This window comes from Vidua macroura, chromosome 4 (genome assembly GCF_024509145.1).
Source record: "Vidua macroura isolate BioBank_ID:100142 chromosome 4, ASM2450914v1, whole genome shotgun sequence".
Classification (NCBI taxonomy): domain Eukaryota; kingdom Metazoa; phylum Chordata; class Aves; order Passeriformes; family Viduidae; genus Vidua; species Vidua macroura.
Genome location: NC_071574.1, coordinates 33,126,864 through 33,149,718, shown reverse-complemented (window position 1 = coordinate 33,149,718; position 22,855 = coordinate 33,126,864). Strand labels below are relative to the sequence as shown.

Here is a 22,855-nt window from a genome sequence, read left to right as displayed (position 1 = left end):
TGTCTCCAAAAATACCATATTAACTGAATGAAATTTGATGAAAATTTAAAGAGAGACATGACTATTCACAAGCAATTAAATGGAAATTTTGTTTGAAGTCTGACGGCTGCAGCCATGTCAATGGCGCCCTTGGAGTTTTAAGTAAAGGATTATCTTTGCTTTAGAGTATCAAGGAATAGCTCAGGAGAAAAGTGGGTGGAAGTTTCCACTATTTTCTTTGACTGACAGTGAAAGTTGCACTTCTGCTTCACCTCAAACAAACAAATAAAAAAAAAAAGACACAAAGAATTGCAGTATTTCTAATAAAACACAAGTGGACATCAAAGCCCTTGCTAAAGCTTGTTTTTCTACATATTTTGATTGTAGCATTTTTTAATATAAAGAAAAATGTATATTGCCATAATCACTAGTCTTAGCTTCTTAATTGCACAATATTGAGCACTTAAAACAATGTTGCAATTTTTTTTTAAAAGTTGGACAACTACAAGGCAATTAATTTTGATTGAATATGGGGGTGATGTAATTTCAAATGAAAGATTGCTTAAAAAAACTTAAAAGTCGGTAGATAATACTCCTCAGACCAATGCAAAGAGTAAAATCTTTTCATATTTGCATTACAAATAGTATAGGTAGTCTTCCTATTTCTCTGGCTAATGAAGAAAGAGTACAGTAACAAGATAAAATGGTTTTCAATGACAAGTATTTCCCTTTATACATGACTAATGTTGCAAAACCTTCAAATAGTATTATTTTACCATAACTATAATTTTTAATGCTATACTAACATGACTACTAGTCAAACAGCTTTATTACTTATTTTATGAGTTTTGCAAGTGCGAATGTTCTCATGCCATGGCAACACAACACCAGTGAATGTTGCTGTAACACCCCAAGCTTTGCTTGCTACTTTACACTTTTCCTCAGATGGTAGTCAAAGAAAATTAATGAAAATATTTTAGACTGACACAAGTTTTTAAAACTGTATGTGCTGTCATGTCATCCTGCATTCCTAATACCTCCATAGCTTCTATTCTGTCACACAGAGCAAGATTCCAACTTCTATTAACAACTCAACTATTAACTACATTGGCCAGAAAACTTACTAGTGTGTGCTCACTGAGATCACAGGAGGAGAAAGACCAAAGGATCATGTTTCTTCTTTTCATCAAGGAGTCTTTAGGAAGTGCTACAGTGCTCCCTAAATTCTGGAGCACAGTGCAGCAACAACTGTGCAAAGCCATTTAAAATTATTTACATATATCATTTTTTATAGTAATAATATCTCCAATAAATTTTGAAACAGCCTGCAGAGCTTTTCTTTGTAGTCCAAGTGACATTTACTCAAAACTGTAATATCTAACACTAAATTTCATTAGCCTCCCATCTTGGCTTTTTTTTTAATTGCCTAATTTTTACAAACAACTACATTATAAGACAAGCAAAACAACAAGGTCCTATATGGAGCCCGTTATAATCAAGGCTGGTTTAGAATAAGCAGACATTGTCAATTGAAGCACCATGTAATTCTGCTTAAAATGCTGACATTCACATGTGACTTTCAGAAATTCATCTATTTGTGTCAGTGCAGGTGTGCACACAGAGTTTAAATTATCCTGTACGGTCCTGCCTTGTGTCAACAGCATCCTAAAAACACAACACATGTAAAACCTTACATATTCTACTAACAACATGACATGTTTCAGTGGTGTCTATTTAGGAAGAGATTTTTACATCACAGATTGCCAAGCTGCAGAAAAATAAGCAGTATAGAAATCAGGTTGAAATACCAAGACCAGTAACTGCAGCCCATTCTACAAACACAATCAAGTAACATTCATCGTTTTTTCTCTCATCTATCAGAAGTTAAACATTGGAGTAGTTTTCATTTACATGGTCAAGGTGGGTGCATTAGGTCACCTTGCAATGACCAGATAATTTGAAAGCAAAACCAACTGCGCATTTACAACAGCACTAAAAAAGTAGTAGCTGTTCGCTGTAATACATGGTGCAAGAGATTTAGAAACTTACTTTCATAAAAGTGGTAGACATTTTAGCCATTACTACCTTAAGCATGTTATCTATGGATTCTTAACTAAATAAAACCCAAGTTGGAACACTGAGCCTCCATTTAAAAAAAAACCTCTAAAAATAATCATGCTACTCTAACTCAGGAATTCCTAAGTTTAGTTTTCCCTGGGTACCATCATCACAGAAGGGATTCTAATGTACAATACTACTGGAAGTTGCAGGTGTAGGAGTGACATTTAACTGCCTAAACAACCTCTTCCTTCAACAGGAAATAAGTAGATAACTAGATTTTCTATATCCTACTGCTGACATGCACACCACTGTTTGGGAAACTCCACTTGAGTAACCATTTATTTAGGAAAAGCAGCTGTATTTTTCAGGGACCTTGAAAATATCTGTTAAATGGAAATGTCTAAAAATCCTTTGCCCTGAAATGCAAGAAGTCTCTAATCTTCTCACAATACACAAAGAACACCACCCCAAGAACAAAATTTTTAAAAATCCAAAACAAACAACAAAAACAAACAAATAAAAAACACACACACCAATAAAAAAAAAAAAAACAACAAAAAAAAAAAACAAAAAAACAACCAACAAAACCCCCAAAAAACTCCAACAACAACAATATTATCAGCTGTTGATAACCTACTGATTTGAAAATGAGCAAGACAGAATAGGACAGGAATTCCCAGAGTCAGACCACAAAAAATATTTACAGAAGTCATACACCAACAGGCAAGGAGAGGTACACCTAAATACATGTTTCCACAGTTATTAAAAGAAACTAACACTGTTCTCATTTTAGTTTAGTTTTCAGTCTGCTCCTACAGTTGTGAACAAATTCAGTTTTAAAATAAAATATGAGTCTTCTCTGCTGCTTTAAAAAAATCCAGTGAGCAACCATTTCCAGACACAGAGTTAATTATTTAAGTAGCACATTTTACTAAGGCACCAAAATCCATAAATTCATGCATTTCCCTTTTCCTCCTGGTTCCTTAAAAGTGAGGACAACAGAAAAAAGAACATTCTACATTATATATGTGTATTTCAAAAGAAAAGAAAAAAAAAATCCCTCTATAGTCAGCTACTTATTCAAAGTTTAAAAAACCTAGCTGAAAATCCACTGGTCAAGCAGGAATTTCAGCAGGTCAAGACTGAAAAGGCAAGCGAGACACATCCAAGTCTAACATCTGACTCTTTCCTGAGCAACCTAGCTGAGAAAAGAGCTTCTGCCTGCCAAAAATTTGGAGAATACAGGTTCCTCTTCTTCCTAGTTTGTTATCAGAATTACATTAAGATTTAGAGGTCAAGCTCAACCCTGACTGGTGAAACAGCACAGGCAAAGAGTGCTTGTTTTGAAGAGCCTTTATTTAGCTTCTTACATGCAAGGAAAAAACGAAACCACTCCCCCCCCCCCAAAACCAACTAAACAAAAGCAACCCAAAACCAACAAAAAAAAAAACAAAAAAACCAAAACCAACAAATAATCGTCAAAAAAATCAAACAAACAAAAAACCCACCAAAAACGTCCTCAACAAATGAAGAGCATAAAGAACTTACTTGGACTAAAATGAGAACAGCAAACCTAGGATATAGCTCACTAAGAAATAATTCCCAAAATTCAGTTAAAATTCACAAATTTAATTTTTTTTTCACCTTTTTTTTTTTCAACCATGACCAAACACATTCAGGTACAATGTCCTTCATCACCCCATTTTCAAGCCATCAATCCTACTACCAATAGCAAATGTATGGCTCAGTTCTGTACCCATGCTCTCTTTTTCAGGCTTCCCCATGCTCTTTCAAATCATTCTGCATTAGACCTTCCTGACATTCATGCAACCCCTACAGCATTTGGCAGGCTGGCAGGCACACAGCAGCAGATAGGCATTTAGGAAACAATGCCATGGATGGAGGCCTAAGAGCACAGCCCAGCTCCCATTCTTCTGGCTCTGCAGGAAGAACAGCAGCACGGAACAGTACAAGCCTATTTTTAACAATAAAACAAGCCAACATGACTACCCACACAAAGGGAGACCCACAAAATAGAACAACGTCATTTTTATGAAATCATTCTTCAGAGGAGGAATAAAAGAAGAAAGCTTTAAACCAATTCTTCTGACTAGCAAGGTCACAGTTTGGAGTCAAGCTATAAACTAATGAATCCTACCTAATGTGTTTGTCCAAAGGACACAGCACACAGCACCTATGCTTGCAGGAGAATGACGGGCTGCAGTCAGACAAAATGAGGCAGTATTTATAGACTGAGTGAAAGAAATCCCAGGCTGAGGTATTTGACCATCAGGTTATTTTCTGGGTTTGCAGCATGGTTCCTGGCTGTCCCTACGTCTCTGAAGATCAGGTAACTGCAGTTAGCAAGAGGATGCATTACTGTCATCAAATGCTGGCATATGGTCACCAGCCAAACCTGAGACAGTTGAAATAAAGAATCTACAGGTAGAAAGGACTACATGGAGCTACATTTTATGCCATTTGTTAGCTTATTAACAGATCCTAAATGAACATGTAATGTAATACTTTGCTCTTCTCCGCATTCTAAGTCACAAGCCTGTTTCTCCTCTATTTTGAAAAGCAACTGGCTCTTGATCCATGTTAAGAAGCTGGAACTGAAAGAGAAGGCTGGTGTTAAACCAGTTTGCATATTCCCAGTCCAAAGGAGAATTGTCATCTCCATTTGCATCTAAGAGCTGGAAGTGCCATGGAGGTATGCATACATTTGAGTGTAGAGAGTCACAACTGTTTTCACATTTAAAGCAAAATCTTTTTGACATTTTGTCAAATGGTTCAGAGCTTTCTGCTGTTTACAGAAGTCACTAAACAAATTCAGAAGACATGTAAGAAAAAAATCAGAAAACCCATTTGAATTAAAGGAAGGGTAGTCACACTCCATACACCACAAAGGACAGGAATTATTGAAATTGTAGCAGATTGAATTATTTGATGCCTTTTTAAGGTGTTCCGGACAGGGTTTGGAAGGAACATCATATTACTGGAGACATCAACTTGACTGCCTATAACTCAGGACTTGGGAAATGCTAGAAAACTACTCAGTCCAAGCTGTGAGGTTTAGCAAGCTACTTTCCATTTAGGAAAATTCTCTTTCACTTTTCATAAAAAGGGAACTAAACATACCAGGATTTTTTGTTCTCCATCTGCAATGGAGACCAGTGATTGCAAAAGGACCTAAGGCCTTATTTTTAGCTTTTTGAGTAGCTTAAGGTTTAGGCCAAGTATAGAATGCCAGGTTAGCTGAACACCATGAACCAACTGGTTCATGGCAGCAAGACTCATATTTGCAGTGAGAGCAACCCAAAAAGACAAATATAGCCCTTTGCTCAAAGGACCAACATTCTTGCTAATGGAATTAATAGAATCTTGCAGTCTAGTAACCAAGTCCAGCACCACAAGAGTAAATTACAAACACACACAGAGAATTTCCTATGTTCCAGTTATTTCACCAAATTTTGTGAACCTTCATCTTTCCCCAGTGACAAATAAAATCAAATAAATTTAGGCAATAGCTGGTCTCCATCCCTACACCTCAGACCTATTAGGGACCAGCAGCAACACTTGTGTCAGGTACTATTATAATGTAAAGCTATTTACCTTCAACATCACCTACATAACAGCAATGCAATCTCTTGTCCTTCATCTGTCCTTCTAGTATCCTCATACAGAACAGGGGATTTGGAAGGAATGATAAACACTCCCATAAATTTGAGCTTCTGGGCATAGGATCAGCTTTCACAAGTAACCCACTGAGCAGAGACCCCTTCAGCACAGTTTATTCTTCTCCTGGTTCTCAAATGAATCATCACCATCTCAAAATGAACAGCAAAAAGACTACTGGCAAGCTGACAAAATTGGAATAACCACCAACTATCCAATTCTGGGATACCATGCGAGTGCCAGTGACATTTCTGTAACAGACTGATGGATTAAGCATGCAGAGGTTAGAATCCTAAAAACACTGCAGAACTGCTGGAGCTATGCCACACTTCCCTTGCTCTACAGCTACCACATTCTTAAACACAATGTTGGCAATGAAGTGTGGTGGGTACAAGATTCTTTGATCAAGGGTAAATCTCAAGACATTCATATTTCATGTTCCTCAAATCCTTAATATTAACCATAATTCTTAAACACTGCAAACACAGGTTCAGTATTACACCCACTAGAAGAAGTCCTGAAATACCCTATCAAGTGGGGTTTCTTCTTTTTCTAGTAGTATTACTTCTATTAATTTCAAATTTTAGAAAAAGCAACCAAGAATCCATCAATAGTAGTACATTAAAGAATCAGTAGTCTGGTCATATAGCTGCTGTTGCAATTAAGGTATCAAAAATAAAAATCAGATTTTTAATAAAATAACCCTAAGATCCTGAAAATCTTGTATCTATTTCAGTCAAGCAAAAATCACACCACTGTGTATTCAATGAGGGATTAGTAAAATTAGCTCAGTTTTCAAACATCAAGGATGTTGTTAAGGGCTAATTTGTAGTAATTTAAAGCCTAGAATACAGCAAGGAATAAAAAATATGCAAGACAATTGAAGAAAAACAAACTTCAAATTAGCTTAAAAAAATTATACTTCAGAGTTTCCAGCACTAACATCATGATGCCAGAGTGCTGATGGTCTGAACATAGCCTAAATGTTTATACAATTCCAGTTTAGAATTTAGAAATCATAGTTCCTAATGCTCATATTCTTAAATCATTCCTGTTATCTCTTGTTATTTCATTGATTTTGCAGACAACCTGTAAAGTTTTCAAGTACAGAAGTATTTTGCAGATAAGCTTCAGGTCATGTTAGTAGCAGAATACAGAACATGAGACACCTCCCCTCTCTTTTGCTGCTGGAGTCATACCCGCAGCAATCACAACTGCAGAAAAAAGCAGCACAACTCACAGCATTTACCAATCCTCTTATAAGCTACATGTTCCTTTACATATCACTGAGATCCCCTGCCTTAGATAACTAAAAATTAAATTTCTCCAAAAATCTAACTTACTTCCTCTCACTGGAATATTTTTACCATTTTGTTGACTCAACTGTTGAGTTTACATCACTTGGAAATGAAGCGCCAGCATTAAGTATCACTGCTTAAAACCCTTGAGCCAGTATTCAGCAACGGACTGCAATTATTTTGCAGGTGGAATAATGAGCTTGAGATACTGAGGCACAGGATTTCCTTAGTTTTCTTAGTGCTTGCTTCTAGTTACAATGAACCTCATGCTACTCATTGTGTATATTGTGAATGTCATATTTAACTTATTTTTAACTTAGGCTACTTAACACAACACATTATCTCTTGCTTTTTAGAGTTTCTCTTCTTCCTATGCCTTTATTAACTCATAGAATCAGGAACAAGTCAACATTATGTTAAGTGATTTAGGATTTTTTACTTCTTTTGATGTTTGGGATTTTTGGTTGCTTGGATAGTTTTTGGTTTTTTATAATTGTTGGGTACCAGCAGCCCTCAATTTCAGCTAGATTTTCAGCACATCTGATGATCAGGCAGGAGTGCCAACAACCCAGTAATAATAAATAGCTTCAGTCTCTCAGTCTCAAAATAGCATTTTGGAAGAAGCTGACTTTCTTTTTCAGGTTCACATCTGCATTGTGACTATAAATGCCACATTACAGTATGCATCATCAAAAGCATCACTCTGCAAACAATCCAACAGCACCACTACATTTGGCCGCTTTAGAATATAAACCAGAACCATAATACTGAATATGTTGTGAGGCCTGAAACTCTCTTACTTCATAAACGTGGTAAAAAAATGCCCTACTGTGCAATATTCTACATCAACTACCCACACTGACCTGAAAAAATTTTAGATACTTCATTACACATAGATGGCAGTCTTTCTTGTATGGTTTTGAGGTTGTTTTTTTTTTCCCTCTTCTCTCACTTTGAAATATGCTGTGCAATCCCCAGGCTTTGAAGACAAAATAGAAAGATAGCAGGACATCCTCTATTGGCCAAGGATGTTCTCATTGCCATCTCTACAGGTCACTAAATGCATTCACAGTCATTCCTCTGAAATGACCCAAATTTTGCCATTTATAAGCTTTTGGGGAAATCTGCAGTTAAATGCTATCCAGCAGAACAGGAATCTAGCCAGAGTCTACCACAGATCTCTGGTAAGATGCCAGGCAAGTCACTTAAATATGATCATTAGGCTGTGAGTGTCTGAACTGGGCCAATATAGAAAACTCAAGCAACAAAATCCATCCTTTGAATGCTTATTTAGACCTTCCTATGCCATGGAAGGACCACCTTAAGCTCTCAAAATTCTGCCCTTATGTTTTGCCAAAGATTCGCTTCAGCAGACCTTACTGAAAAATGAAGATAACGCTGCCCCTGCAATACTTTAATTATTTGCCTGAACACTGTAGTTACAAGCATCTTGAAAAGCCACAGAAGAGAATAATATTTATCCTTTTCTCCTCTGAGTAAGACTTGAATAGTACACTATAAACACTACCTGGCCTTTTGAGCTATGAAGCTAGCCCAAAACATCAAACAGCTGCTCATTACAAAGCTATCCATCTTGAGATAAATCTTGCAGAAGACACACGGTCATGCAATTAAAGACTCTATCATAATGCACTTATAAAGAGGTGAAACACTATTTCTAATCACATGAAAAATCCACAACCCCTTTATTGGCCTCCAGAGAGGAAATTTTTTTTCAAAATACGCAAATTAAAAGGAAAGGAATAATCAGAAGAGGCCAAACCAGAAATCTGGTTTCAATAAATGCTAAAAATGAAGGTGCCTAACAACAAAAGAAGATAATCTGTATCAAGTCCCAGAGCAATGTAATTCATCAAGATGAACAAAATCATAACCATCAGCAGCTGCAGCAGCTAACAAGTCACTACTACCTAGACAGAGCTTTTTCATACATCTATTTTTTGTTCCATATACGTATATAGAAATGAGGAAAAGCTTAGTAACTGCAGCCATCTGATCACAGCACCACACCCCTTTTCCACAACTTAGAAGTGCTGTGTGATGCTCGCTCAAAGGACAAATAACTATATCATGCTACATTTATTATATGAGTCAAGGAAAAATACTGATGATCTCTTCCAGTAACAGAAAATTATTTCTGGTGTAGTTCTAGATTTCTTAGGAAAGCATGCCAACAGGCACCTTTACTACACATCCAACTAAAATAACCATATTTGAACAATCCCCATTCAAGACTTTCCTGCAAAATATCACTCATTTCCTTCTCTTTCCTGGGAGGGAAGGGACCCCTAGCACATGGCCACAAATCTTTGTGAATTAAAATATGGTAAGAACAACCCAAAAATTTGACTTAGCGCTTCCAATATTTTTTTAGTATTTCAAGACAGGTTGCGCACATCAAAGACTGCAGTGCCCATGACCACTAAAGAAGTGCCGCTGTGCCAGCAGCGAAACTTGTCCTTTTTTAGCAGACTTTATTTCAATTACACCTGAAGTAAAAACGTACTTTCTTACAGGTTGTCCACAAGTCACTCCAATGTATTGTGCAATTCATGAGTTATTAATCATTACACAGTCATACATGAACTATGCATCTCAAGTCCCATTTTTATAAGTCATTATACCTGTCAATTTTTTCATTTTGTTTTTTTTTTTTTAATTGACCTTGAGTAAAGTTCCTACAAACAATAGATTCAAAGGAAAAAGAGAAATGAGATCAAAAGCTAGCACCTTACAAAGCCCAAGCCTACAACAGGAGCCTTCATACACTAGACCGTCATATGATTTTTTTTTCCACGTAATAAACCCGGTTTAAGATGCAATGTGTGAAGCTTTTCAAGAGATTGTTTGAACATCCACAAAACAATATTTCTTGCAACACCATTCAACTTAGTAAAATTTAAGATTAGGAAAATTATAATGAAACCCCTACAAATCTGGTTGAGAGGACTCCTATAACCAGCAAGGACACAGCCAAACATAATGAACCTACTGAAGATGCCCCATCCCTGGAAGTGTTCAAGGCCAGGCTGGATGGGGCTTTGAGCAACCTGGTCTAGTAGAAGCTGTCCCTGTCCATGCCAGAGGGGTTGGAAGAAGATGGTCTTTAAGGACTCTTCCAACCCAAACTATTCTAAGATTCCTTTAATTACACAAAATCTGGTAAAGTACATCAAATACAAGAACTAAGCAGAAGTATTTTTGCAACAACCCTGCTTTCATTTCTCTGACATCTTTCACCCAGAGGATAATTTTACTCCCTGTTAAACAGGTGACAGTAGTTGATTATCAAGGAACACTACTTTCAGATATGTGCTTATAGCACTGCTTCAAACTCCTCCAATTTATGAAATATGAGGCATGTAAGACCAGTACACTTGATTGATGTGGCTGACTTTATTTTTTATATTAAAAAATCTAGGAAACACAAGCGCATTTTTTACTCTTCCTCTCTCCATTTTCACCATGATTAACACAATGGCCAGTTTGCTTACCACTTTCACAGAACAATAGATTTAAACCATATCACTCATTCCCTAACTAAACTAGTGTGAAATTAAGATTTAACAGCATAAGTAAAATTAATTCATAGAAATTTGTGAAACCTTGCACAGGAGATTTTTGCAGTCAGTTCCAGACTGGAACTGAATTTTGCATTCAGTTCCAGCAAATCAAGCTGTGAGACTCTGGGTGGGGATGTCACAGAAGTAATTAAGCCTCTCTCCTTGAAATAAGTTCAAGTCAGATATCAATAAAATATTTAGAATTCTGGGAACATACTAACATGAAAATAACTCATTACCAGAAATTATTAATTCAAGAAGTTTTTCCTCTAAGGCAACGTAAGATAAACTCTTATGCCTTGGAACTCCAAGCTTCCCTTCCCTCTCTATGAAAAATTTATATCTTTCAGTCTTACCTTCCAAGGAAAATAATGTCTACCTGGTGAACAGGCATGAAAAGTTTCATTGTTAAAGCAGTGTTTTTTGCTGAGCTAGTCTGTGTCCTAACAGTTTAGTTTTAAAGTTCTATATAGTCTTTAAACTATGTCTTTTTTTCATGCAAAATCTGCAACTGCAAATACCTTGACCTTTTTCATTTTATTATTCCTACATTTTAGTCCAGTCTCCATTTTGGAGAGCGAAATTCATCTCTGTGATTTAAATACCTCAAAGTTATACAACTAGAATATGACAGAGTTTGTGATGTAGAGTTTCTAAAAAGCCAGTTTATTTTTTTCCTTTATCTATAAGCACTTATTTAATATCAGTTAAACTTGTTGTGCTACCAGAGTAAATCTAGAACTTTTCATTGCCATTCTTTGGAGAGGAGAAAGAGCAGGAAAACACTTGCAATACATATGCAGCTTTTTTATTTTATCCCTATTTGCAAATTCAAAGTATCCTATTCTATTTCAGCTTCTTCAGTGCTTGAGTTTCAGGAGGAAAGAAGGTGGGTTATGTTTGGGTTTTTTTAGATTAAGTTCTAAATATTTCATGAACACCAAACCGTTTGGTTACATGAACTCCCTTATACTTAGAATGTAATTAACAAGGGAAAGGAACAAAACAGTCTACAATAAGAAACTGTGATATGTTGCTACACATGTAAGAAAAATTCACTGGACACATTTTAAAACATTTCTAGATTACTTTCTGTATTTCTACACAAACACTGAATTCTTACCAAAAAAAATATTCTTCCTTCAAAAAGTTCCTGCCATCACCTCTTCCCAGTATTTATGATTATTTAACTTTATCAGCTGAATATACTGTTCACATTCCCATGTACATTCTAAGACACGGTAGTCACAGAACACATATTCATAAATATCTTCTCAAGAAACAAATTTTAAGATTGAAAACTATATTGAACCATATAAAATCTAGCATGAAGGTTTAAACATTTTAACTAAGCAATAAGGTTCTATACATTTTTATAGAACTTACAGAACCTTTTTGTCATGCAAAACCTAAATTTCTAATTCCTGACACCTGAGGCCTTGTTAAATAATGTTTGCTTTTCTGCTTATGAATGCATTTTTCCCAAACAATAAACACAGGCAGCCTATGGGATTAAAGCATGACAAAGGTGTAGCTGACTCATGGGATCAATTAGAAAGCATCAGTACTTGTGCCTTTTGTTCATTCCATGTTTTACTAACAGTTTCTGCATTTCAGCATAAGTGTATCACAGATGTTCAACGCCATGCTACAAGGCAAAACTACACTAGTACCACACACTAGACAAAATAAATCTATTCTTATCATCACCTACAATTACATCACTTGTTATACAGCCTATATATTGCTTTAAAGTTTTAACAAATGCATAATGATTTTAACTGAATGCTCAAAGCTTCCTGCCCAACCAAAGCATGTCAGCATTTTTTCAGTAAATTTTTAACATTCAAAAAGAACCTACAGAGTTCCCTTTTTTTAAGCTAAAAACAATCTCAAATACAGCCACCGACATTAAAGCCATCTCAGGTACAGCTTTCCCTCCAAACCCACTATCATATCCACAAGCAGGAAAGCCAGTGAGCAGGAAGACAAGCAGCTTGAATCTCCATGCAGTTTGCCCGTGACAGGTTATTGATAGAACAAACAGAATTTGCAATACTTACTGAGTGTTTCTCCTGCTGGCCCATAACTCCATGGTTAGCTGGGATTGCAAGTGGTTTCATAATGAAGAAACATAAGCTGAACTGAATTTACACATCATGTACCAATTTCTTATGGATGGCAAGTCACCCTCTACAGCATTAAATTAAAAAGAGGCGGAGGGGGTGAAACCAAGCTGGAGCTAAAAGTGTCACTACTGTTAAGCTCAAAACCCCCCTCGCACTTGTAGTGCAGAGCAGCAATCCGAATGACGGCGTTAGTCTCCATTTTTGCAACACTCAAAGTCGAAGCGTGTCAGGACGTACAGAGCCTGATGAAACCCTACATATCCAGCATCCATTCAAGGGAACAAAACCATTCCCTGAGCTTGAGGAATGGGAAAGGGGGGGTGGGGGGGGGGGGGGAAGGACAAAAAAAAAAAAAGCTAAAATGGCTGACTGCACAGAGACTCCCTCAAAAAGGCTTAATACAGTATTATATTGGTCAGGGTGCAGGAACCAGCCTCCAGCACTCAGCCAAGCATAGTTAATACTCCTGTTTCATTTGCAATCACACACTCACAAATGCAGCCTCCCCCCTCCCGCCAGCACTACCCTGCACTCCCCCAAAATCGGGGCAGCGCACACGAATAGGGACCTCCTCCCCTGGCTGCTAATGATGCTGACAGAGTAGTGACCAGTGATCTCTGTTCCACTCAGCTAACCAAGTTTGCACAATTAATCTCAGCAGCATGACATTGATGGGCATTTAATTTTATGATGCCTGTTCCTCACAATCGAGACAAGCACTTCTACCGCCCAAAGAGTCAGCAACAAAAATACAACAGTTACACACACAAAAACCCAGAGAATCATGAGTCTGAATGCAATACGCCAATATAATTACGTTATTGTGCTTACTTTGGAAGACCATGGCTGCAGGCAGTTGGCATAGCAACGCACAAGGAAAGCCATTTCCTGGGTAGAAAGAATGCTTCCTTTTCTAAATAAAAAATTCCTCTTAGGATACAAACGGCATTGCTGCTTCCTGCAGAAAGCAAAGACACTGAAGTCTGTCTCTTAACCTGCACACAGGCACACACTCAATGCAGTTCGAGTGATGTAAGTGGATTTCTCTCTCTCTCTCTCTCCTCTCCCTCCCTCTCCCTTTATCCACCGAAATATTCGAGTCAAATGGAAGACACATTCCTAGAGGCTCGCCCCCTCTGATACTTAACTGTTTCACTCATTAAGGTAGAGATGGACAATGCAGATAAAACAGCAAGCTCCTGCCTGTGTCTGGTATCAGCCTCGGAAGATCAAGGCATCCCCAGAGGGGAGGGATCCGCTTGCTGCTGGCTCCTAAGAATATCACTGAAGTCAGGGTGGGAATGAGGACCCACGTTTACCTCGCCAAATCCTGAACTGAACACTTTTCAAGAAGATATGCTCAAGCAGAGACATCACCTCCCTTCCCCCGCCCCCCACCCAAAAGAGAGCTGCTGCAGAGCTGTAAACATTTTTATCACGTATTTACAAACAGTGCACTTGATGAGCTCGCTCAGATTTTCAGCAGCTTTGCCCTTTCACAGGCCAGAGACATCTACCCACAGGGTGGAGGTACATGTCCAGACACCTTTAACATACCATTTCAAGCCTTTCTTGAATGGAGCTCCTGCTTCTCCTTGCACACTGAATACACAAATTCTACTAAAATCACACAAGTATATAGGCTGTGGAAGAGAGTGACATAAATATGGCATTTATAATTCTCCCCTCAGAATGTAACTGTATCTTAAACTCAGAAATGTCTCCAGTTATTCCCATTTACATAACATCCCTTCTCGCACAGTATTGGTAAAATCATGCTGCAGAGGAGCTGAAAGGCAACAGGGATGTGCTCAAACAATAAACTGTCAGCCCTGTACAATGCACATCTGAAGTGCGACAGGTTTGTACCACCTGCATTAGGAGTGACCAAGCCGAACATGACCACTTCCATTAGGCTTCAACTTTAGCAGAGTTCTCTGTAACATCTTTACAACACATTCTTTAAAATCAGAGACCATCTGGCCTTACAATAACTTCAAAGTGTTTTTTTCTTTTCCCCAACAAGGACAATAGAAAAAAAAAACTTAACAGTTGTTACAGAGGCAAAATACACAGGAAAAAAATTGGATACTACAGAATGCTATGTCATACAATCTGCAGCTGCCTTCCCCCATATTAACATGTACACTGATAATGAGCTTAGTTTGTTACACATTGATTTCCTTCACTCCTGGCAATGATTGCTAGCAAATGAGGCTATAAAAATTAGTGGAAATGAATTCTAGTAACAGTGGAGAAGATCCTGAAATAATCCAGTCTATTTTTTGCACAATCCTTCAATGGACACAGTTTCATATACAACATCTTTTAAACTGAATGTATTTACACTTATTTGAGTTTAATGACATTTATGCCCTTGGTCTTCAATATATCTAAAAGATAAATTATTCTTTAAATTATTCAATTACAACAGTTAGTTTAGAATTTTTAAATTCTTTGCCATGTGCCAGTGCAACTAACAGATGATTTTAAAACATTAAATTATGCTTAAGCCTTGTAAAACAGTTTAATGCTGAGTACAATCAATTTTCTGATGAAGTGCTGATTAGAAGTAGCAGAAGTTATGAATTCTTGGAAGCTTAGGCAAACCCTCTCTAGTACAAAATTTAAAAATACTAGTTGTTGACAAAGCAATTAAAACCCTCTTCGGTCTGATTGGGTGGCCTTGTGGTTACCACCATGAGCAGAATTGGAGTATTTTATGCTCATGTCAAGAAAAAATGAAATTCTGCCAAAACAGAAACATCTCCCCAGTGCAGGAAGGCAGTACACCACTTTCTGAACTCCGTCACACACACAGCTATCAACATGCATCCTCTCTGCATCAGTTGATATTTGCAGCTAAAATCCAGCATAGGTTTCTGTGCCATAAGCCTTCACAAGTAACATGGAAATATGATTAAACCCATCAAAATAGTAGTGAAACACAAATCTTTCATATAACATTACCATGAAGCACTTTCTTACTATTTATGCTGGTCACCACTATACATCTCTACTCACATGTTAGTAAATTAAGCCAGTACTTTGTCCAAGAATGCAAAAATTTTTATTAACCTAACGAAGTTTCATTGATGTTTACATGCATCAGACTGACAAAAACTTTGTGGTTTCCAAAACAGAAAAATAAGCCTCAAAATGTGAAAAGTGAAATTTATTAAATTAGGTGAAGACAACAGCACTCACAGACAATTTGTGAGTCAAAACAGTTTTAAGAATAAATGGTCAATTCCATTTCCCTACTCCTTTCTCCTCAACTGCCACCATTTCCAGGTATGGTGTGATTGTACGTACTGTCCCTTTTCAGTTCAGAAAATACTCTCACATAATTTATTTTAAAAAAGAAACATTAAAGTAGAAGTCCAGTGAATTGTTATAGGTTACAGTGAAAAATTATTGGAATTTAAATCAATGTAAAACACAAGAACAATAAATTGTGGAAAGTTTCTAACATAAACAAGTATAAATGCATCACAGAAAGCCAATCTGCAACTTTCTGTTCATGGGTTTTTCAAAACTCATTGCTTAGACTTAAAAGCTGGGGGGGTGGGGGGAAGGCAAGACAGTTTTGCAAAAGGTTTTTAGGCTATTAAAGTGAAATCTTAATAAACCTGCCATGCAATAATTGCACATGATGAGCTACCAAAATACGGTATGTATTTTTAAAAAATCTAGTGTTACTTTATGAGCCACAGAAAAGAACATTAAAAAGCCATTTCAAAAGTGACTACAAATGTATGGACATCCTAGGACCAAACCATAGGATTAGGGATTCACAAGCAAAACTGAATTCTACACAGGAATTGTTAGAGATCTCAGCAGCATTATCATCTGACTGTAGTATCTTTCAACTATTTTACATTCCAGAACATCATCTCACATGGATATCATTCTCCTAAGCAGTGCCAACAATGCCTGGAGTATTAAACCTTTCTAGGTTAATGACAAATGCTGCAACAACAAATTATCTTAATTCCTCAGTTTTAAGCAGTTACCTTAACTCACAACTGTTTACAGAAGTACTTAAATTTTTATACAGATTACATACACAGAGATCATTCTTTTCCTGAAGTACCTCAAAATCAGAAATTATCAGCACATTTTTGCCTTCCCTTTAAACACAATGTAAAGTATCATTTCCTTCATGTTCAAATACCTAGTCAAAAACCAACAGAACATTCTAAGGTCACTGAATTTACTGCCACTGCATGACTCCAGTGGCTAGAAAAAACATTCACAGTGAAGGGACAATTACACAGATATTACACAGCTGTGTAGGTGGAATAACAGACAGCTAAATTGAAGAGTGCAAGAATGGAGTATATAATTTTAAGGAAAATACAGCAGACCTATCTTCTCTTTCCCCCATCCTCCTCACTTGGAAAGAAGTGGAAGTTTAAAACTTAAATTTAAGCTCAGGGCTATTGGACACAAAACTGCTAAAGCTCCCAGTAGCAAGCTTCTGAATTTTATAATGCTGGTGTCCTCTGCCTCCCACTAACCTTACCAGAGAGATTACTATGTAACAATCTCTTGCTCCCATCATATTTAAGAACACCAACTGAAACTACTAAAAACCCAGAACAATAATTCACTCAAAATGCTATGGTACACTAAAATATCCCATACGATACATAAGTCTTATTCTAAAGTACTCAGACAAATTTACTGCCGACAATTTAAATCTCTGGCCATATGACCTGATTTCATGCAAATGAGTTCCTGTTTATCAGCATAAATCAGATGTGGGACAGTCTAGGCATAGCTATCCCTATTAGTATTTTCTCAAAAACTTTGAGAACTTTAAGTAAAACAGCTGAATAGACAAATATTACCAAATATGTTCTCCAAGGTACTAAAATACCACTTTGGCCAAAACACACAGATAAAGTAACAGTATTCACCACATTATTTTTTTTTTTAATTCATAAGGCTGTGGCACTGCCATCACTGTAACAATGTTCACTGCACAACTGTTGACACCAAAGCAAGACTTACAATGGAGTGGTGCGTGCTGTTTTGATAACACTTTTACTAATGTTACAGACCATTTGAACAAATGCCCTTCTGTTGAACTGCTGCTGCAGATGAATCTATAACCAAGATCTTTAAAATAATGACAAGCCCAGAGCAGTCAGGCTGGTGCCTCAGCTGGGTGGATGTGCCATAGACTGCCAATCTTCCCTCTGACAGCAGACTCATTTGTCACCTTCTGTGCACAGCTCTGCTTTCAGTACAGCAAACTTTTTATTTGCATGCCATCCATCTTAAAATGGGAGCAACTTATAGTATTAATCTAAAATACTTGCCATCGAAACCTCTTACATTGGACAACTATGTTAGAACAGATATGAGGAAAACCTATGGATAGTCACTCATTCAAAATGTGACAAAATATCCGATTTCCAGAATATCTGTCAAAATCACATATTACATACATATATATGTATGCTTGTGAAGTCACTTTATGTGATGTTTAACTGATTTACCTGTGATTTTTACACAAAACAAAGCACTCGTTCTCACACAAGCTGAAAGTTGAATGCATGGCTTTAAAACTATATGTTATCATTATTAAATTAAAAAATTAGGCATAAAATTTGCAATATTAATGACTTCAGTCGGCAGAATGGTCACAGATTAGTTTCATTTCTTTAACTGTTTCAGTACTTCAGAAGTGGAAAAAATGCATCATGTCAGGAGAGATGGAAGTTTTTCCCAATGTTTACAAAATTTTCTCACATTGATGTAATGATTAGATTTAACAATGGCACATTAATTACATCAGAGAAGGTGAGAATGTGCTTTCTGTTCTTGAACTGGGGGAAAAATCATGAAAGTGAAACAGCAGACACACTTTTAAGGTCAAGAATCATGATGTCAAGCATACAGGAGTAGCAAGTTGTCTTTACCAGATCTAAACAGCACTTTGACATCCATACCTGCTGGGGACAAGGCTCACTACTGAGATACAAATCAGCCCACTGTCTTGGAGGAAAAACAAACTAATAAAATATCCATAAAAACTCCCACATATCATCATGTCCATACCAATTTCACAGCAGGAATCCAGGGACACAAGCCCTTCACTTATGTGAGGCAACCTTAAAATTTCACATTCTCTGTTGTAGAACAATGTAGGAAAACTTTAAAGAAGGTGGATGACTGCATAACTCTTTCATGTGTATCCTACTGCTTCACTGTAAAAATGTAAAAATAAAACACAGAGATTTTTCTGAGGCCAATAAACTGTCCAAATTCTATATTGTTAAGGTCATTAGTAGTCTCATTGAAACTCATTACCTGAAATATGCTGATATATTTGCATTACAAGGATGATTATTGTGGCACAGAACTGAAACGTATCTGAGACCAACAAAGGCAGGGGAACAACTATTTAATGTCTCAATATGAAATATTAATGGATTAAAAACAAACAAACCCCAGATTTTTCAGTCTCCTGTAAATGCTAGCTGGTTTTCTGTTGCTTTTTGTTGTGTATTTATTCATTGGGTGACTTCAGCAGTAGTGAAGGACAGTATTTTCATTCTAAGCTAATACAATATGCTTTTCTGAAGGCAATAAGGCTGGTGAGGGGCTTGGAACACAAGTCCCTGTGAGGAACACAAGCTGCTGTGAGGGAGCTGGGGTTGTTTAGCCTGGAGAAAAGGAGATTCAGAGGTGACCTTATCACTCTCCACAACTTCCTGAAGGGTAGTTGTAGTCAGGTGGGAGCTGGTCTCTTTCTCCAGGCAGCAACTGACAGAACAAGAGGACACAGTCTCAAGCTGCACCCAGGGAAATATAGGTTGGATATTAGGAAAAAGTTTTTTACAGAAAGGGTGAAAAAGTACTGGAATTGTCTGCCTGGGGAGGTGGTGGAGTTGCCATCCCTGGATGTGTTAAAAAAAAAAAAAAAAACAACTGGATGTGGCACTTGGTGCCATGGGTTAGTTGAGGTGTTAGGGTATGGTTGGAGTCTATGATCTTGAAGGTCTTTTCCAACCTAGTCATTCTGTGATTCTATGTGTGTGTGGTTCTAACAGTTTCTTACTTAGAACCTTTAAAGGAGAATCTGAAATTCTGTTCAAGGTGCAAATGTAGACGGGACCAGCAGAAAGCCACCTGTCTGTTCATCTTTTTTAATGTACACTTGGACATCTACCAGAGTAACTTACTACTTATCTCTGGTGTTTTGAGGAAGTTTAACTCTGAAAGACCTGATTACTGTTAGAGATTATTTTTACTCACTTCAGCTGTCTGTTGGAAGGAAACTCATTTTTGTCTCCAGTCATAGTCTCATGCCAGGAGACTCTCTGAAGAGCCTACTCCAGGGGTTCCCAATTAAAATCAACACTGAAGAGTTTACTAGTGTAAGATAATTTTCTTTTGGGAAAACTCTCTCCTTGTGCCCTTACATATCCTCTCTTGTGTAATGCACCATGCCCTAACATATCTTGAGAGCTTTGTGCCCTGCCTCTAGCAACTGTACAGAAATAATTTATACAAATCTCTTATCAGTAACAAACCCCATGCAATTTCACATATCCCTTACTTTAAAAATAATAATCAATCAAAATAAGCGAAATTGGTTTTCTATAGGAAAAAAGTCAAACCACAACATCATATCCTTCAAATAAAGAAAACTAAATATAAAAGTCTAAGAAATGCCCTTTCCCTTTCCTCTTCCCTAATCAAATAAATCAGGAAGCCAACTACCATCACTTGATGGATGTCCCATTTTGCAAATGGGACGCTACATTTTTTCCCTTGCAATTAAAAGATCAGCTAGCTAGATTCAGAAGCGTTAAATAAAAATAGGTAGAAGTGCACCTACCAGACTGAGTTCCCCTTGTAATTTGGTTGTACACTGTTTCATATTCCAAGACTGGTGTCAGAATTCTTGCTTTTAACACGGTCTTTTGTGCACCACAGATCATTTGAAAACTTTAAAACCAGTTAGCTGCAGGCTTTTACAGTCACCAAATTAGTGTTCAAGAGTAATACATAATTTAGAAGTAAAAGGAAGGAAAAGTAAAACATTTTACATTGTAGGACATGCATACACACACACAATATTTTATTCACATAAAATAATGAAAAAGTGTAAGAACACAATATATGTAAGTTTTCTGCCAGACACATCAACAATAGACATAACACCTGCCAGCTATTCCAGTTGCGTGCTAAAACTTTACTGTCTGAAAAGTCAAATATAATTAAGACTAACCTCTCAAACCTAAAGCCCAGCTCCCAATACCCATTACACATACAACAGAATACTAACACTAACTAGACCTTACATTAAAAAAAAAGTTTTTTTAGGAAAAAAAAAAATTAAAAATCTTTCCATCAGAAAAGTGCAAATACAAGGAATTTAAAAAGTACATAAAAAGTATGTCTACACAATAGGGTGGTGAAGGACAGGGAAAGAATTCACACACAAACCTTGTGGTAAATTCAAGGTAACTACCTTGCTTTACTTAGGACTTGCTAGCTCTCCTGAAATGAACTGTTACTCAATGAAGGATGCAAGCATGAATAATGGCATTTACACTCAGCAAGATCTAGCCTGGGCACTGTAATACACACATCTACCCAATAAAGTTGAAAATGGTTTATCCATCCCACATTACATTCAACACACTCCAGCACCTCAATGTCCTTTTCGTAGTGAGAGACCCAAAACTTAACAGAGGATTCCAGGAGTGGCCTCACCAGTTCTGAGTACAAGGTGACAATCACTGCTGTTCCAGGCCAGAATGCCATTTGCCTTCTTGGAACTTGGATCATTACATTTTCTCAATGTTTCAATTCTATACTTTCTTAGTTGGTTAGGATATTTTAACTACTAAATTTCTTAATTTTTTTTTAGAGCTTTGAAATTCCCTCAGCAAAATGATAATTTGAAACTAGTCGAGTCAAAAACAAGGCTTTATTAAAAGTACTCAGAAACACCTAATGCTAATAATTTTATCTTTAAGTCACTATGTCAAGCTCAGGTCATATAACAGTGGCTCAGATGCTTGGGGAAAAAAATGAACTGACAGCTACTTTCCATCCTTTAATGGGCAAATAACTGCACTACTACTATCACCCATGATACTCGTCTGTACAGAAATGCCAGCACTGCAAGGATCTGTATTGGCATTCTACAAATATAATATGACAGATCCCATTTCCCCATATGTACTTTATATACAAACAGGATTTCTAACTGAACAGCCCCATGTTAATGAGGATATCCTTTTACACATGTATATATTTGATTTTTTAATTTTCCTCAGCTCTAATCACAGAATCTGCTGAGTTGGAAGGGACCCATAAGTATCATCGAGTCCAACTGGTGGAAATACAATATTTGTATTTAGTTACATTATGCAGTGATCAATTTAGAAAAGAGTTATGAAAAACCCACTTTTCTGCTGCATGAACAACTTTCTGCTTTGATGACATACCTCACATTTAGTTTTATACTCTGCATCTCAGAAAAACAATCTTTTATACAGTATAAAAGAGCACATCACAAGTCAGTAGCAGCAATGAAATCATGCTACTCTGGAAAATGTAGGTGGTTATTAACCAAAGTTTTACATAAGTGTGGTCATTGTCAACTCTACAAGCTGTAAATAGGATCTAGTGTCATTAATATGTCAAAAAAAAACCCTCAGAAATATTACTGACACTTCAGTTGCAGAAAATACTGCATGGCTTCAATGTTTCTCTGAGTTTCCACATCTAATCACAACTACAAATCCAGTTATGACATCAATGTGAGCCCTTCCAAAGGGAATGGAAGAACAGTAAATCTCAATGGATATAAGAGTTCTGCAGTAAGGATGATGTAATTTATAAAAATAGACAACCTCTGACAGAAGCTGCAAGTTGAGTAAATAACACACTGCATGTCATTAATTTTGCATTAGCTTGCCAGTAGTAATTACTAAAAGGATGATGAACTAACAATTTCACTTTGCTTTGGGTGCTACACAAAATAAAATGATAGCATTGCTCATATTTTAATAATAATACAAAACTTAATACATAACTTGAAACAGTAGCAATCCCTTACAACCCAGATGAAGAAAGGAAGCTGTGAGGCTAA

At 36.8% G+C, this 22,855-nt stretch overlaps 1 protein-coding gene across 2 annotated transcripts in view; it reads right to left on the bottom strand.

The window, feature by feature from the left end:
- RAPGEF2 (Rap guanine nucleotide exchange factor 2) overlaps positions 1–22,855 on the bottom strand; it is a 185,625-nt gene that overhangs the window by 57,771 nt on the left and 104,999 nt on the right. Inside the window, exon 1 of one of the 2 annotated variants that reach the window (XM_053975950.1) lies at positions 12,664–12,726. The exons of the other annotated variant lie outside the window; for it this stretch is intronic. Coding sequence (XP_053831925.1) covers positions 12,664–12,723 — 60 coding nt within the window. The 5' untranslated portion in view covers positions 12,724–12,726. Of the gene's footprint in view, positions 1–12,663; positions 12,727–22,855 lie in introns of those variants that run through there. 2 annotated transcript variants of the gene reach the window in all.